Genomic DNA, 18,631 nt, shown 5'->3' with positions numbered 1-18,631 from the left:
ATTCCCCCACTCAAAATCCTCAGATGACTTCCCTCTGCATTTAGGAAAACCTCCAAGCTCCTTTTCACAAGTGACAAGGTCCTCCTGGACCTACTCCCTGTCCGTCTCCAGCCTCCTTTTGCATAGTGGCCCCAAACTCGTTCTGTCCCTGCTATACATCCAACTGCATTCGCTACACAGGTTAAGTTCAATCCTACTTGTGGGGCTCCGGCTCTGCCACATTTTTACATGCGTGGCTCCATCTCAACCCTCAGGCCGTACTTCAGATGTTGCTTGGGTGATCACGCCTGACGTCTTACATAAACACCAACCTCCTCTGCCATCTTACTTTCCTGACCCCTCACTCTTCCTCTATACACAGTTTCACTGGCCTTCATACACTTTGTGCCTGACCAATGAGAAGGTCTGCCTCCAAACCCTAGAGGGACCCTGGTTTGCTACCTCGCCCCTGCTTAGTACATGCCAGTTGCCCCCCACATACTGGGTTTTTCTACATTCATCTCTGAGAATCAAAGAATATTACTTCTGGAAGTGATCTGGAAACAGGTGACTCGAATGCCCTGATGCTTGGGAGAAGACGCTTCATGATAGATAAATGACATGATTCTAGACTGTCTGAACGTTGAGGTTGGAGTTCAGGTGGTGTCCGAGTGGGGCCCCTGGAGTGGCACAAGGGGCTTAGGAGGAAGTTACCTACCAGGGAAAGCATCTCAAACCTTCCATCAAGGGCAGGCAGCCTGACCTCCACAGAGATACGGATAATCAAGCCTTCAGGAGTATTGCTAAAAATAGCAGCTTCCCCTTCCTGTCAGTTTCAAGGTCAACGAATAGAGAGGCTGACCATGTATATTCTTTCTCATGAGAGATATTGTTAGTACTATATAAGAATATATTTGTGTCTTGGTTGTGTGTGGTGGTGCATGCCTTAATCCCAGCACCTGGGAGATTGAAACAGCTGGATCTCTCTGGCCAACACAGAGACCTTGTCTCCAACAAACAAGCAAGCAAGCAAGCAAACAATATCAGAAAAGGAGAGATTTGTGTCCAGATTCTTCCATCTCTTAGGAAGAGGCTTTCCATAATTTGCTTGGAAAATCTGCTGGTGTGATCAAAAGCAGAGAAGAGTTCCAGCCTCAAGCAGCCTAGGCTACGTCTCACGAGCTCAGGACCCAAGCTGGGTGCCCACTGTAATCAGCCTTCAGTGACATTAGGCAGCAGTGCGGCCTGCACTGAGTGCTGTGTACCTTCCCGAATCCTTATTTATTCAGTGGATAATACAGATCACAAAGCTGGAAAGTTCTGTCCTGACTTTGAGCTTGAACACTGGCAGGTTGTGAGAGGAAAAATTTCACACCCATTAATCATCTCTGGGCATGTCAAGATTGGGTAAATATTATTTCCCAGTGAAACAGCCCTTGAACTAAGAGAGTTAAAATAACGAGGTGGGCCAAGTTTATATGAATTAATTGTATCCTCAGCCAAGAGAAACTTGTCTCTCCATCTTTCATCTATCCTAGTTACTCGGCAACTTACAAAGGGTCCCTGACTCCTGCTGTATAGGTCTGAGCAGCCATGGCTTCCTCAGTGACATTGTTTAAACTGAGCGCCCCAGCTCTTCCAGCATGGCCTTGTCTACCCCAGAATGACCCACCTCTCCCTATGGTTCTATGAGGCTGAAGGTGGCATCATCCTCCATCTTAATCCATCATCATCCCCCTTCACTTCTGTCCCTTCCCATCTCTAGGTTCCCCCATACACAATTTGTTCCCGCAAGCCTTCTACCTGCTTCTTCATCTGGCCAAATCCTGGCCAACCAGGAAGGAAGCATCTCAGGTTCTGCTTTTCAAGAAGCCATATCCAATGCTCCTAGACAGTACCAAACCCAACCGATTGTTTACATAGGTATGCTTTGATTTTGTCAGGGCCAAATGTACCCGGCAGCAGAGGGTAGGTCCCCCACAATTCTCAAGGGGCTAAGGCACATTGGTATATGGGTTCAATTTACGGCTCCAAAAGTACTTACTTGAAGCCATTTGCCATGTACAGGATATAGCAGGAAGTTGATGTGAACTCTTTCCTCCTTGACATTGGAGACCTTTTACGGAATCAGGAGGCCTTTGAGTATCTGCGTCACAGGGTAGTATCAGTACCTTCATGAGCATCCTTCTTGGATGGGCACTAAATTTGTACTTAAAACTCAGTTCAACTGTTCACTGTGTAGTAAGTTCAGACTCAGCCTAGAATCCAAGGTGGATTTCAGCAAAAAAAAAAATATTTCTAAGATCTATATTAGCATGCATTTAGATGCTCATACAAAAAAGCATGTTTTTGACTCAGAAATTTCTAAAGCGGGACAAGAAAAGTCAGTTAGAAAATATGGAAACACGGCAATTCAGATAATTTCTGAGAGTCATTTCAAGATAGGGCCACGCCGCTGCTGATGCTGGTCTCCTTCCCTCTATTTCAGACACCACTAGTTTCCAGCCCCTGATGGCTGAGGCCACCCTCCATCTCAGGAAGGCCACCAAGTGTGTGAGGCACCAAATTAAACCAAGGTTACTGTGGCTGAGGAACCTGCATGAGGAGCCAGGCAATTATGCATATCACAACCCACTGGGGCTTGGCATCCGCATGCCCTAATTTCAGTACTGGGTTTAAATTTGACTCATTGGGTCATACTTGGTCTTTTGTTTGCCAAACCACCCATCAAGTTAAACTAAAACATGTTTTTGGAAATGCTTTTTAGGGGTTGTAGGAATGCAGCAACTTGTAGAAATATTCAAATAGACTTAGGGTGGTAGTGTGGTAAAAAAAAAAAATAAGAATGTTCCTTGAGGTTGTGATGTTCTTTGGGGCAGAAGGACACAAGAGAATAGGGCTATAGGGCTTTCTTTGTCCTTCCTGCCTCACTGGCACACAGGGGCCAGTTTAACCCAATCAGGGTTAAATAAGTCCCGTATGGACTTCCTGGGTTGCAGCTCTATTGTTACCAGGTGGCTGGTCCCATAGAAGAACTCAGAACGATGGTCAAAGTTATCCTGGCATCACGGTCTTTTCCCGTGACTTTGTGTCCATGTGCAGGCAAATAGTTATGTGATATAAAAGAAGGCAGAGGGCAACATGACGGTGCAACAAGTAAAGATGCTCGCTGTGCACAAGCCTCATGACCTGAGTTCAGTCTCTGGAACCTACCATGGAAGGAGAGGATGGATGCCCAAAAGTTGTCCTGTGACCTCCACGCATGTATTGCAGCCGGTGTAGGCCTGCACTCACCTGCACACACCACACATATCACACACACGCGCACACACACACACACACACACACACTCACACACACAATAAAAGAAAGGAGATCCCATTCTACATGTCTCCATTTGAGCCTATGGTGGAGGGCTCTGAGTAAAGGACCATAGGACAGAGGACCAGGTTTAGATCCCCCCTTCTTGGCTAGGCAACCTGGAACAAATCACTCGATTCCCTGACCTTTGCTTTCTCATCTTCAAAAAGAGTTCATTACTTCTGCCCACTGAACAGCCTGATGGTTTTTAAAGAAGAAAAGACAGGGTTTGGATCAGTGAACTGCAAAGAGATGACCGGTAACTGATTTAATGTCTAAAGTTGTCACAAATTATGACTTATTAAAATAATGCTTTTCCAGCATTTTCTATTCCTTGCCTTTTTCCCCCCCATGGATCCCTCCTGTCTACCAGATGACGTCACATGAAGAAGCCTCACACTTAAAGACTCTTCTTGAGTCTGCTTTCTTGTTTAGGCATAGCTAACCGAACCATCATCACCAATGCTCATCCATCTCTTTGGCACAAATAATTCCCACATTATCTCATTTGCTGTTAGCTACATCTTTGAGAGAGTGGGATGTCTATGACCATTTTACAGTGGGAATGACAGACATTTGCCCAAGATCACAAGAAAACTGTGCATGGCAACAGCCTCACCTGGCCCTGGATGCTGAGGCACACTCAGGTGCTTCATCCAGACTGAACAGTCTAGCCAATGATCTCGGATAGACATGAGCCCTGCCTGCCTTCTCTAGTCTCATTGAGTTTTACTGCGCCTCAAGACCTGTTCAAAGCCCACTTTCTCCTCCCTGGTAGTCCTTACACGATCCCATTCCTGAGACTTACGCTACCTCCTCTATGCTATCTATCTACTCTTCATAGGTCATCTCCTCTACACGCTAGCACCTCATCAGACACGCTGGAACTCTGGATTATGGTGATATAGCTCAGGGGAATGCAGCACATATTTCCCAAATCACAAATTAGATGGGACATTAGAGGTTTAAAGGCTTGCCGGCCACAAGAACTGTCACTCAACTGTGAATCCAGTTTCTACTTAGCACAGGAAGAGCCATAGAGAGCACGTAACGAATGTGCACAGCTGGCCCCAGTAAAACTGCATGGACACTGATATTCGGGTTGTGCATAATTTTAAGGTCTTATTAATTATTATAGTTCTTCTCTCCTTCCTTCCTTTTGGTTTGTCAAAACAGGGTTTCTTAGTAGCTATGGAGCCAGTCCTGGAACTTGTTCTGCAGACCAGGCTGGCCTTGAACTCACAGAGATTCATTGTCTCTGCCTCCCGAGTGCTGGGATTAAATGTGTGTGCCACCACCGCCCGGCATTATCATATTTCTTTAACTTATAAAATATTTGAAAAATATACAAATCATTCTTGGCTTGTGGTGCATACACACACAAGTGGGAGACCAGACTGGCCCAAGGAGCTTGCCCTATTCCTACTGTTGCCCTCAGATGATGTCATGTCTATTTACCGTTTATCACTCTTACATATTTACTTCACATAAATATGAATACACACAATATACATACATGTGTATACAGAAAACCTCTTTTCAGTGCTGGGGCTAGAACCCAGGGTATTACATACACTAGGCAAGTGCCCTACCATGGAGCCATATCTGCAGCCTTAGACCATGTTTTATTGGTGCTACAAAGTTTTAACTTAATTCTGTTTTATCCCAATAATGCAGATTTTTTTCCCTGCTTGAATAATGAACTGCCTTGGAGACAGTTCTGAGATATATATATATATATATATATATATATATATATATATACATATGTTATATAATATAAATGTATAATCTTGCTTTAAAAGCATTTATTATTTAGGTTTTTCAAGACAGGGTTTCTCTGTAGCTTTTGGAGCCTGTCCTAGAACCAGCTCTTGTAGACCAGGGTGGCCTTGAACTCACAGAGATCGGCCTGCCTCTGCCTCCCGAGTGCTGGGATTAAAGGCGTGCGCCACCACAGCCGGCTTTATTTTTTCTTTTGTGTGTATGTGATGTGTGTGTACACATATGTCACTATATGTCACTGCAAATGTATGGAGGGTACAGGACAACTTTTCTCTCCTTCCATCTGGCTTTGAGGCAGGGTCTCTCTCATCTCTTTAAACTTTTTTTTTTTTAAAAAAAAACATTTATAGTGGTATGTGATTGTGTGTGTGTATGAATTGATATGGTGCATGCTTACCATACTGTACTTATAGAGATCAAAGAACGATCACAGATTCAGTCTCTCCTTCCGTCATGTGGGTCCAGGCAACTGAATTCCACTTATCAGGTTTCTGTGGCAAATGCCTTTACCTGGTGAGTCGCCTCCCATCCCTCATAACGCAGTCATCTTCAGTGACTCACTGAGGAAAGGGGTTGCTAGGTAACTATTGGTGTTTACTAACATCAAGCCTCACTGCAGAGGAAGGAGCTTTTAAAATGTTCAGTCATTCTCAGCACCTCAGAAGTCTTACTGCAGATACACAAATCTTTAAATGTATTTCATCTGCAAAACCAGACTCCCCACCTTAACCACTCAGGAAAGATGGCTGCACATATGAAGATCACAGAAACTCACAGGCAACATTCCCATATCCTTTATCTTTTTCTTCACACTGCATTTCTCCATTCTCACAGAGATACCCCGATTCAGGCATAATCCCCACAGCTCCACAGTTTAGAGGAGCAAAGCAATGATTTATAGAAGGTATCAGAGTTAATAGGGCTTGGACCCTGAGCCGGAAAGTGGGAGGGGCTCCCTCCTCCCCATCATACATTACAGGTGGCCCACAGTACACACACGCCAGGAGTCATAGCCAGAATTGGATGCTGTGCATCTTGTTTAAAAGTTTATTATGCAGAATCAAAGCACACATATTGTTTTTTAAAAAAAAAGTTTTTGAGGCTTTTTTATTATTTTCTTCTCCTGTCAGAGGCACCATATTTTTAAAAGTGGCTCTTGGGCTGACAAGATGGCTTAAAGGGTAAAGGCTCTTAACTGAGCCCCATGACTTCATTTTCTTCCCTGGAACCCACAGTGGAAAGGAAAAACCAAGGCTTGAAAGCCATCCTCTGACCTCCACATACATATACTAAATAAATAAATAAATAAATAATAAAGGAAAAGGGTATTGTTGTTGTTGTTTCTTAACGTTCATTATGTAAAGTACAACATTTGGGCCCTAAATAAATTCCTGAATTAGTCTTCAGACTCTAAAACTCACTGGGCTTTCCCTAGCAGACATTCTTAAAATGCCAATACCTGCACACAGCCTGCAATTAATAACTCAGAAGCTCTTGGGACAGGTGACCCATACCTACTGGCTTCTTAAGTGACTACATGCAACCAATGCTGAGATTTGCTGCACTCTCTGGCCTTGGTGCCCAGGCAGTAAGCTACTATTTCTGGCTACCAATCTCCAACTCTTTTTTTATAGGGACTCAACAGTTGTCTTGATAAGCAGGTAACCATTAATTAATCAATATTAATGTAATAATATTAATCATAATTAATGTCAATAATCTATTTAAATAATTAATCATTTTTAGTAATTAATATGAACAATTAATATTAGATTAGTATTAAATATTAGTGGCTGAGTCTTCATAGCTGGCTCTCATCTGCAGAATTCACCCCTATGCAAAAATATCATGTTTCCACACTTTCCCTCTTAAACCAGAGACACCCCTTTTATGGAAGAGGACACCAAGTGGAGCCTGGCTTTCAGGACATTTACATTAAGCCCTTGCTTACAAAGAAGCCAGAGAAGCAGACACAAGCATGAGCTCTTAAGACATGCAGTTTTCAAATCTGCATTAGGTTCCTTCCACAGTCCTGTGACCTCAGATAAATCGGTCACCTGGGCATACCGTTTGTTTACACGGAAATAATCCAAGCACCTACATTTCATAGGAACACTGAAAAGATTAAAGGTAAAAAAATGTCTGCAGCTGTGTTATAATCTGGGTCCTGTGCTTTATTTCCTTTGAAAAGAAAAGTAGGGGGGGGGAAGGAACGCCGTTTAAAACCAGATCATTTTGATGATCGATTTGTAACACGTAATCAGATCTGAGTGTCTCCTCTAACATAGATGATGGAAACTATTCATATTCTTAGCCACAGAAGTTTCCAGATCTCCCTGGGACTAATTCCAACCAGCCAGACTAGTCTGTAGGCATTGTGAGGACTAGGTGACCTCTCTAAAACCAGCAGAGTCATGCAGAATGACAGGAACATTTTACCCAAGAAGGGCTCTTATTTTTATCCCTCTTGGCCTGAAGAAGGGCCCAGCCAGAGAGAGAACAGAACTGCTCATGTGTCATGGGCTCAGCTCAGGCCTTCCAACCTGCTTGAAGGCCTGGGCTTTTGCCAAGTCATTCTGCACAGCCTGCCTGCATCTCCCCAGATGACAGGTGAATGGACCAGGCCTCAAGGCAGCTTGCGTGTCATCACCCTGGCTGAGCTTCTGCTGTCATCTGACCGTGTGATGGGCACTGAGAACCCAGAAAAAGAAAACAAACGCTTAACCAAGTAACACCCACAGGTGGAAATTCCCTCCAACTACACAGCCCCAAACCTAAACAGCTGCTTCTTCCCGGGGTGAACCATCAACAAAAAATGCACAAGGAAGTGTGTGGTGCGTGCGCGTGTGCATGTGTGCATGTAAAACAATCACCCAGACTCAACAACTTCCAAGTCATGTTAGGCTCACTAGTGCTACTTCCTTCATTATTAACACTTTGCTAATATTAACTTTTTTTCAAAATAGGGTTTAAAATAGAAATCAACAGACCCCAAGGACAATGTCAGACTCAGTATGGGATGGGAGGTCTGGGAAGACCACACTGAGGGGCTCTGAGCCCAACCATTGTGTACCCTCAGTAAAGCAGGCCTTGATGTGACCCCAAGTCAGCTAAAGCAAGAGTGCGGAACAATCAGGTTTTTGCACAAGCCTAATTTGGGGCTTATTTCCTGAGAAACCCTCCTTCTCTGCTGTAGCTGCCTGCTCCACACTCCCATTTAGACAGGGAGGAGGTATGGGAGGACCATACCATTTTCACTTGGGGTGATGGACTGACTTACAGATTCACTGAGGGATTATGGCACTGCATGTCTGAGCGGGGGTCCATCTCAGAAACAACACCACAGCTACCATCTACACCCTCAAGTACTGGGGGTTGGGGAAGCCATGTTGCAAAGAGTTGTTTTCTGCTTGCCCTGAACCCTCAGCGTCATGAAAAATCTCTCTCCCTTTCTCTCCCTCTCTCTTTCTCCCTCCCTCCACCTCCTCTCCCTCAAAACTAGGACCACATGAATGTTTTTGTGTGGCTTTGGTTTTGGTTTTTCGAGACAGGGTTTCTCTATGTATCACTGGCTGTCTGGGAACTCACTCTGTAGACCAGGCTAGCCTTGAACTCGGAGATCTACCTGCCTGTGCCTCCTGAGTGCGGGATTAAAGGCAGGCGTCACCACCACCCAGGCAGCCAATCTGAATGTTAACAATTCAAATCAAGAGTCTGGATTATCTGGGGCTTTTGAGACTTACCCTTACTACATAGTTGAATCTTCTGGAATCCAGGATGGCGGTTGAGAAGTCCAGTCTGTTGAAAGCCTCCCCCAGAGTGCAGTACCCATGGCGCTGCATGTGAGCGAGACAGAGACACACATTACTCCTGCCATGCACAGGTCATTCTGCAGCGCCCTCCGGAGGGACTCTACTGAACCATCTGACTGCCCATCTAGAGGACTGGGTTTAGCCTTCCCTTCTGCATCCAAATTCCGGGAGACACAGTTGGATGGTGCAGCCCACATCTACTTCAGCTGGAGACTCACCTGTGGACTATCTCTTTTCTAGACTAGTACCACCCTAGCTCTCTACCTATGCTAGTCTGGGAGTGCTAACGCACAGTGTATCACTGGGAACGGAGGATATGCCACCTGGGACTATATGACAGTATCTCTCACACTGAGAAGCAATTGGTTCTCCCTGCCCCCATGGTGATATCACCCTGCACCCACTGGTGTACTTTGCTTTGTAAGGAAGCAATCAAGTTCTGAACACTTAGTATTTATGCACAGAGAATCGGGAATACAGAGTTCTGGCGTATCATCTCACTCTGTCCTAAGTTCCTGGGAGATTTGGGTTTGTCCCTGATCCACCTTCTCTGGGGCTGATGCCATAAGAGAAACGGGGTGTTTTCCAATGTCCCTGAAAGAAATAGGAATGCTGTCACCCATCACACTGTCCCATGTTCCAGTGAGCAAACTGCCTGTTTTCTCCAGTGCCACAGAAGACGGCTAGTATAGGGACCTACAGCGCAAAGAGCAGGCTCTGAAAACACCTGTTGGAATGAATGGTTAGGCCTCTCAAACCTAATTGCTAACTAGGTATGAAGAACGCCTCCCCTCCCCCAGAAAGCTGACCCCTTTCCCGCCTCCTGTTAGACATAAAGGACTGGTTTTGCCCAATTGCTCTCTTAGGAGGGTGCAGCATTACTAAGCATGGCGCCTTAGTAAGCAGATGGGTACTCACCTCTTTAGTACTTCCTTTGTGAACATAGATCCATTTTTCTTGATGGAAATCTATAGAGGCCAAAAACGAAAGAGAAACATATCTGAACAATCTGTAGCAGGCCTAAGATTTTAAATATGACTCATTTTTTTTTATTTATCCCAAAGTTCAAAATGTTTTGACAAAAAAGACTTCAACAGTCTAAGAGGCTGAAAATGTTCAATTGTAATAGAGCCTTATATCCTCTGCCAACACATAAGTATCTAGACCATGTGACTTCAGATTTATGCAAGAGGGACATACCCATTTTCCTCTTTTGCCCTTTTATTTATTTCATTTTGAGACAGAGTCTACGCATCCCACATTGGCCTCAAACTCTTCAACCTCCTGAAACCCACGATGCGCAGCTCACTGGGTACTGAGGACGAATCCAGGCCTTTGCGCTGCAAGGCAAGCACGGAGCTACATCCTTTGCCTCTTAATTCTATTTTCAAAGCCTCAAAACCCAGCTGAAAAATCAAAGTGCTGCTGGAATGGATTCTGTTGTAGCCCTGTCCTGCAGCTATCTTACCAATGTCAAAGACAAGTGACAAGCAGGGATACGCTCAACTGGCAAGGACTTTTGAACAGTAAAGAATATGCTAATTTTGCTTGTGAGACACACAGTTGAGTTTGTAGAAGCAAAGATCCCAGAAACCTCAACTAGCGATAGAGAAAGCATCAAGGGAGCTCTCGAATATGAGAGGCGCTAATGTGGTTTTTGAGAACCATTCATAAGAATCTTCCAATAGCCTTTTCTTTTCTTTGGGCACAGGGTCTCAAGGGGCCCCAGGCTAGCTTTGGATTTGTTATGTAGCAAAGATGGTGGCCTGAAACTTCTGATCCTGCTGCTGGGCTGGCCTTCACCCAGCCCTAAGGGACTGAACTCAGGACTCTGTGCATCCGAGGCAGGCACCCTACCAACTGAGCTATGTCCCCAGACACCTTTCTTCTTATATGCAAAACAAATGGCTTACACTGAGTTTTGGTTTTGCTGTTCAGAATGTCCTTCTTTCTCTTCTTGGCTGCAACATCATAATTCAGGCTGTTGAAAAGATTCTCCTTATTGTACACATCCTTGCTGCAGTAACTGTAAGGGAGGAGAAGAGGGATGGAATAGCTATACTTCCACAGATAACTCACTGGATTATAAAACACACCAACACATGCTTCCCAGACAAAACAAAGCCATAAAATAACAAAAAGAAAAGGGTCTATACAGCAGTGGTTCTCAACCTTTCTAATGCTGGGACCTTTTAATACAGTTTCTCATGCTGTGGAGACCCCCCTACCCATAAAATTATCTCGTTGCTACTTCATAACTGTAATTTTACTACTGCTATGAATTGTAATGTAAACATTTGACATGAGACCCCTGGGAAAGGGTCCTTCGACCCTAAAGGGGTTGTGACCCACAGGTTGAGAACCATCGCCACACAGGCACAAGCACAGACTTCTTTTAGTAAAAATATCAGCATCTCCATGCGGAAGGCAGGGATGGGGGCATGTGTTTCTTTTGAATTCCCTAACAGGGCCTTCCATTATAATTTGATACAGAACACTACACTCTTTAAGAGTGACGCAGCATGTTACAGTATCACTTTCAACAAAAGTGCTGAACAGGGGAGGGAGATGGCTAGTATCATTGTGTCGGACAATGCAGGCCTTTGCAAGAGGCAGAGCATTCCTTCCCTTTCCACCATCCTCCCTCCTTCCCATCGTCTCCAATCCTCAATCCCTTCTCTCTTTCTGAGACAGGGTCTCACTATGTAAATCAGGCTGACCTCAAACTCCTATAGTTCCACCAGTCTCTGTCTCCCCAGTGCTGTGATTAAAAGTGTGGGCCACCATGCCCATTATCTTTTTTCGTTTTGTTTTTCGAGGCAGGGTTTCTCTGTGAAACACTCCTGGCTGTCTTGGAGCTCACTCTGTAGTCCAGGTTGGCCTCAAAGTCATAGAGTGAGATCCTCTTGCCTCTGCCTCCCAAGAACTGGGCCTTTCTCTTCTTTTTAATACAAGATTTTACCGTGTAGCTCAGGCTAGCCTTGAATAACTATGCAGTACAGGCTGGTTTTGAACGCACTGTTCCTCTGTCTCCGCCTTCTGAGTACTTGGTGTACAGAACGCTGGGACTGCAGGCATGTGCTATCACATCCTGCCCTTCTCTTTATAAACAGTTTTATTGGGCTATAAATCACATATTATGCAAGTCATTCATTTAACGTATAACCAAGTGCCTTTAACTAGTGTGTTCCTGTGCTGCGTTTAAAAAAACATGATCACTATTACAAAAATCTGAGCTTCAAACTCCCCTTCCAGCAGTTATTTTGCATACAATGCTCATTGTTTGGGTTTCTAGGCCTCAGGCTGAATGGTTAAAGTATCCTAACAGAAACTAGGAAAAATGCATAATTCATAACTTAGAGGGGCTGAAAAGACATCAAACACACTTATCCAATTCATAGGTCACTAAACGGTGGATAGGTCCATATTTGGCCAGGTGCCTAATTTCTTCAGCAGGCTGAGGTGTCATGGGAGTAAGGGGGACTGTCTCACAATTTAAGGAAAATCTCTGAATACTTTATGCAAAAATGATGGGGAAGAAATACTAAAATTAAACAAGAAGATGGGTTTCCTGCCTCTTTTGTGTTTTGGTTTTGTTTTTTTGAGGCAGGTTTTCCCTGTGTAGCCCCCCTTGTCTTGGAACTTTCTCTGCATTCCATGCTAACCTTGAACTCAGATATCTACCTGCCTCTGCCTTCTGAGTGCTGAGATTAAAGGTGTGTGCCACCACTACCCGGCTCCCTGCTTCTTTCAACTCCCAAAGAGGCAGGCAGGATATATAATTTATAATTCACACCCGTACAAATCTGGTGTGAATGTCCACTAAGCTATGAAGAGTCCTTTAATTGCAGAATTTTAAATGTGATTTGATTTAAATCTCTTTTGGGGGATGAATAGAAGTATATATGTTCTCCTCTATTTCTGGCTTTCTGTAAACGATAGAAGGGACAAGAAGGCCACAAAGTGTCCAGTATTCTTTCATTGCAATTACTGTCTCAATAAGTAGAACTTGTCTTAGTAGCTTACTAAAATGCTGACATCACCAGCTGGGTACTCTGTGCTGCTTTCAGAACCTGCAGGGAAAAACCTGACAGGCCACCAGTCAACCATTTATTGAGTTCCCTGATGTCTTTCGCCTTCTCTTTTTCATTCAGGGAAACAGGATATTTTTAGGCTTCAGAATGTGTGTTGCAGAGATGACCTCTCTCAGAGCCACTTGTCTGAGTGAGCCAAGGGTGAATGTTTTGGGTTAGGCTTTGTACAGCTCCAGAGTGTGTGTTTGTCTTGTCTGCATGGCTTTGGGGGTACAGGGGACAGAGTCACTGATGAGGTGATGTTTTGCTTCCAGTCAGCAGGAAGAAAGGAACGGAACAAAGACCAGAACTCTGAGACTGGGAGGCTGACCTAAAGAATGTCAATCAAAGCCGAGGAAGAGGAAAGGATGGAGTGGTCTGTGATGTCCCAAAGCGTCAGAAAACAAAGCTAGAACATTCTGTGGGCAAAAATACCACGGGAAGGCTTATTTTTAAAGAAATACACACAGAGCCCCACAGCCCTACAAACTACAGTAAAAACTCCATACCTAGGGAACAACAAACAAAGCTATCTGTCTTCTTGTAAGTCATACATATAAGGGGCTGTAGCAGCTTTCCTCCTTAGGCACAGAGAGCAACCAGGCGCTACAATGTTTAACCACGTATGGCACCTCATCTTAGCCTTTTCTAATGGACAGGGTTCGAGGGAATTCAGCACTGGTTTTCTTCACAGATGCTACAATGAGCCACTTTAAGCTGGAGTGACTCATTTCCAAAGCCAAATCGAGAAGAATTTCACACCATTGATGATGCTCTCTCGATGCAGAGTATAGAGGAGTTTTAACCACAGGGAAACCCTATACATCTCATTTTGTATTAGGGTTTGAATGCTGGATGCTGGGCTTGGAAGCAAGGCTGTGAATTCACTTATGTTTTCTCTTAAGCAATAATCTATCCAGTGGCTATTTTGAGACTTCAGTTATGTCTATTTCCAGGAAATGCAAAATCAATGGAAAATTACAACTCAAATGTTTAACAACAAAATGACTACCATTTGTAAATTACAGCATATATAAAAATATATTTAAAATAAGTAAAACCATCTCAAGGAGCCTGCCTTTCTCACCAAATGCAACAAGTGAGTTGTTACTTTGTAACTACTTCTAACCCTGCTGTTTATAGGCATAGGCCAAGAAAAAGGAAAAAGTCCTCCTCCACCCAGCACCCACATTACCAACAAACACATAGAAAATACTATAAGGCAACTGCAGAAAAGGTGGAAAGATTCCAAAATATGACCATTTTGGCAGCAAATAAAGGCGGGGATAGGAAATACGATCTTTATTTATTTCATCTGTAACTAAGATAAACATTTAATAAAACCATGTCCTGACCCAAAGTAGTTCTATAGTCTTGATTATGGCCAATGAGGTTTTGATGTTTATTTGCACAAAGTCATATCCAGGTTGCCAAACTTCAAAGGACTACTTCCTAGATTGCTTTGGAGACACAGGCTAGCGCACGGAGATTTTTACAATACTGCCTTGCTCAGAGCAAGTGCTCATAAAAATATCTCTACTATTATTTTTATTCAAGGCATAAAGACCAACTTCCTTCTTCCTGGGCCAGCCTTAGCAACCCACAGTTTGTATCACTGGAATGGGCTTTTAACTACAGAAGTCCAGGCTTGGAGAAGAGACTTGAGATTACTCATCTTGGGGTTGGGGTGCGACAGGGGTGGCTGGGGAAGAGGCAGTGTGGGCCAGCTCAGCCACCACTTCCTTGAAGCATTCTTGGATCACTCCAGCTCATACAATGTTCCTTCCTTGAAATTCTCATCTGCCGCACTTGCCATCCCTCCCTTAGCTTACCGGTCCTACGATTTAAGGGGCCAGCTTTAAGCTTATCTAAAGTTGGTGATCTCAGGAGGCATCTGAGCGCTTTGAGACTGTAACATTTGGCTGTTGGAGGACAGGGCCCTGGACCACTGGGACAATGGCCAGCAGAGTCTAGAACAGGTGTACTGCGTAGGCAAGTCAGGGTTCACACTAAACAATAACCCCCAAAAGCAGCCTTTATTCTTCGCTTCTGCTGAGTGACTCTCAGGATGGCCTATGGAATTAGAGAAGCGGCCTGCCCCTTGGTAGCTCAGTGTACAGTTACTCACCTTCTCTTACAAAGGCCCCACCTTTTGTTTTCGGAAAACAAGAGAGGACATTCAAGCTCACCTGTGCAGCCAGGCACAGGGCCCAAACCTTACATCACAGGAAAGCCAAGCCGGGAAACAGTGGGATATTTGAGATCACAAAGCCAGACCTCAGAAGGCCACTGCTTTTAAGAAATTGGCAAGACTCTTGAGCTAAGGAAGGAGGGGATTGTTTACGGTTGCTGGGGGAAAAATACCCATAAACAGCCAGCTGCTCTTCTGAGGGGCAGATGACCAAATCGGTCCTCAAGTGTGACTCAGCAGAGGACTGCAGGTGGTCACTGTGTCAGTCACTGCTGAGACAGTGATGACAGAGAGGACAACAGCTTCAATTCACAGGTGTGATAGGCCAGAAAAGGGGGTCAGGAAGACTCCCAGCCTCCTTAAAACTTCAGGGGCAAGTTTATCTAATCTTCAGGTCTTTTGCAATAGGAAGAGTGGGGTGTCACTATTTCTGTAGTCTATCTCGTAGAGAGAGCAAGAACAGAGTGAGTATCCAGATGGACTGCGGTCTCTCCACTTTAGATCTGGACCTGCTGAAACAGGCTGTCTGTCCTGTTTTATTGGGGCAAGTCACTGTGATGCAGCTGGCTGGGCCCCTGCAGCATCTCGGCTGGGACGCAGCTGAGCTTTTTATACAGAAACCAAGGGCTGAGATATTAAATTCTGGCTCCTAAGGTGGATGGTTTCAAGGAGGAGAAAGCTTCTGGTTTACTCCCTGCTCCCTTAGTTGAGGGAGAAGTACTAGGTATAACTGTTAAATCATTCTCTGGAAAGCTGTGAGATGACAACAGTTGGTAATTTATCTGATTTTTTTGGAATAAGATTTCTTTACAGTGTTCTAAACTCCCCTGGGGCTGCCTCAAAGGACCAAACACAAAGGCTAATTAATATATTGGGTTCTCCTGAAAGGCCCTGAGTTCAATGGTCGTTTCACCTCATTAAGAGACAAAGGGAATTTAAGCATTACGAATCACAATCAAATTGGAGACCTTGGAGGTCAAGCTGCCCATACAACAGTTTCTTGATAATTGCCAAACCTCTATTCAAACAACCATCAAACCTCACTCCGTGGGACCTGGCAAGCTCACAGAACTCTGTTAAGTCCGTTTAAGGATGCAGGGGTGTGTGTGGATGTTAATCAAAGACTAGTGGGAGGGGAAGGCACCCAAGGGTGACCTCAACTGCACCAGCCCCCTCTGAACACACTTTTAGCATGTTCCTCGGGTGTCTCAGGTGGTCAGCTGCTCCGGTTGGGGGTTGATTCTCAACCTCGTAATTTATGAGTAGGCATTCGTTCGACCTCAGATTTTCCACCAGGCGACAGAGCTCAGGTGAGACGTCAAGTCTGGGTGGTCTTTCTGCAGCTGGCAGGCACGCTAGGGATGGGAGTGTGCTCACTGTGCAGAGACTGACTGGAAAGGGCCACGGAGGAAGCAGGTGCAAGTGCCTGGTCCTTCCTGAAGCTGAGCGTTGTGCATGCGTGCGTGTTTCATCCCTCCCTCCACCCCCTTTAGCCCCTAAACGTTACCGCTACCACCCACTCCGCAAGTCTGCCCAGGAAGGCGGCTGTCTCAGGGCCCATCGGCTGCCCCTCCCAGTTACTCTTTTTTCCCCCCTCGGCCCACTCAGCAGTCGATTGTGTGTGGGAAGAGCCTTTGTGCACTCAGGGCAGGGCCCACGACTAGATCCACCATCCGGCGGCTCGTGACTACCGTGCTTGTTCTCCTTGGGTCCTGTCACAGGGCAGGGAAAGGCACACAGCCAACTCGCTAGCGCCCACTTAAAGCAGTAACTTCAGTTCCGGGGTCTAAAGGCAGAGTCCCTGAGTTGTGCGCTTGGGTTCAAGAAGTGTTTAGGGACATGATCCCCAGTTGCCAGACTGAGGAATCCCGGGTTCCGTATGGAATATTTTTCTCTGGGAGACACTGACCTTGGTCAGTAAGAAACACCGAATTAACCATCTCTGGTGTTCTGGCGACCTTTGTAGAAATCCGGGCATCTCACTCCTGCCTCCTCAACTGGAGGCCCCCTCTTTATCCTGGCCCAACCCCGCTTGCCTTCCTTCATCTGCTCCTGCGCTCCCACCCCCAGATCAGCTAAGGTCGGTTTTGTGGGGCTGGAAGTTGGAGAATGTCCTCACCTGCTGAGGTCGCTCACGAAGCTCCCGCTTTTCTCATCCAGGAAGCGCTTCCAGCCATCGGCTGTCTTCACCCAGCTCTGGCCCGGGGACCGCCAGTCCTGCCCAAGGAACGGCATGGCACCGAGTGCGGACGCGACCGACGGGCAGGATGGATTGATAGCCGGGGACCGGCCTGGCTGGCCCCGGGGATGCGCCGCGCTGGAAAGATGCTGGGTGAACTCAGGCGGCGACTGGGACAAGTGTGGGGAACTGGTGTGGAGGACTGCGGGTCTGGGGTGGGCGCAGGCGCTGGGAAGGGTTTCCTATAGCGTCGGACTCCGGGAATGCTGCGCGGCTGCCGGGGCGCAGTATTTATCCCGGGCCTCTGCCCCGGCTCTTTGTTGCCGGAAGAGCCGCCTGCTCTAAGCCCGGCCCCCCCGGGCCCCGAGGCCACGTGGCTTTGTTTATGGGCTCGCCTTGTTTTCCGAAGCGCCCGTGGCTCTCGCTAGGCTCGAGGTTGCACAACCTTGAGCCCGTGGAAATTTGAAGCCGCGTGGTCAGGCCAGATGTCTCGCTGTCCCTCGGTCCCCTGGCACCTCTGTACCCCCTCCCTGCCCCTCCTCCCAGCTGCTGCCACCGAGATCCCGGCCCTGTACTCGGCACTATGTCCTCCCACGGCTTTCGGACAAGTCAGATGCAGCTAGGAAGCCAGATCAGAGGTTTGAGAACCATCAGTCTCTAGGTGTTTGGGAACGTTCTTAGGCAGATCAGCCTAGAAGAGGCCAGAATGTCAGGGGTAGGGTAGGGGCTCAGTCTTTGGACCTCTGACTGCCAGTACCAACTCCAGGCGCCAGGGTGTGCTAAGAGGAGGGGACCCGGTGCGGCAGGAGTGGGGAGGGACAAGCCCCCACCCCTTCCGCCTGAAAGATGTCATTGATGCGTGTGCTGTCAGGCTCGACTCCACGCCTCCATCCCCGCCCCCAGTGGCAAAAAATGGGGAAAAGAGGGGGAGGACCTGCAGCGTCTGGACCCCAAGGCGTGGAAGTAAAGAGCAGAGACAATCCTGGGTCCCACTCCGGCAACTCCGAGCGAACATGGAGCTGGCGACCGAGGCGCCTGGTCAGAACAACGCTGCTTGTGCCGAGGCGTCAGAAAAAGTTTCTGGCTATACTCACTGTACCTGCTGTCGTGCCCCAGGGCTGCGCGTTTATCTTTAGAGCCCTCCTCTCTTGCTCTTTCTGCAGTTCAGTTCCCGGTGTCTTTTGGCCTCTAGCAATAAAGTCCTCTCCTGAGTTTCACATGGGACCTGTCTGGTGTCAACGTGGTTTTCAGG

The 18,631-nt window shown here is 46.3% G+C and overlaps 1 protein-coding gene across 1 annotated transcript in view; it reads right to left on the bottom strand.

Moving 5' to 3' along the window:
• Positions 1 to 17,651, bottom strand: part of Fbxo32 (F-box protein 32) — a 38,030-nt gene extending 20,379 nt beyond the window's left edge. The window contains exons 1-4 of the mRNA XM_041671716.1: positions 17,320 to 17,651; positions 10,850 to 10,962; positions 9,855 to 9,904; positions 8,868 to 8,960 (exon numbers count right to left, since the gene is read on the bottom strand). Coding sequence (XP_041527650.1) covers positions 8,868 to 8,960; positions 9,855 to 9,904; positions 10,850 to 10,962; positions 17,320 to 17,435 — 372 coding nt within the window. The 5' untranslated portion in view covers positions 17,436 to 17,651. The remainder of the gene's footprint in view (positions 1 to 8,867; positions 8,961 to 9,854; positions 9,905 to 10,849; positions 10,963 to 17,319) is intronic.
• Between the last annotated feature and the right edge of the window lie 980 nt (positions 17,652 to 18,631).

This window comes from Microtus oregoni, unplaced genomic scaffold (assembly GCF_018167655.1).
Source record: "Microtus oregoni isolate MIOR12 unplaced genomic scaffold, Mior012 000022F_ref0000154, whole genome shotgun sequence".
Taxonomy (NCBI): domain Eukaryota; kingdom Metazoa; phylum Chordata; class Mammalia; order Rodentia; family Cricetidae; genus Microtus; species Microtus oregoni.
Note: the sequence above shows the minus strand (reverse complement) of the source record. Positions and strands in the feature narration are given on the sequence as shown.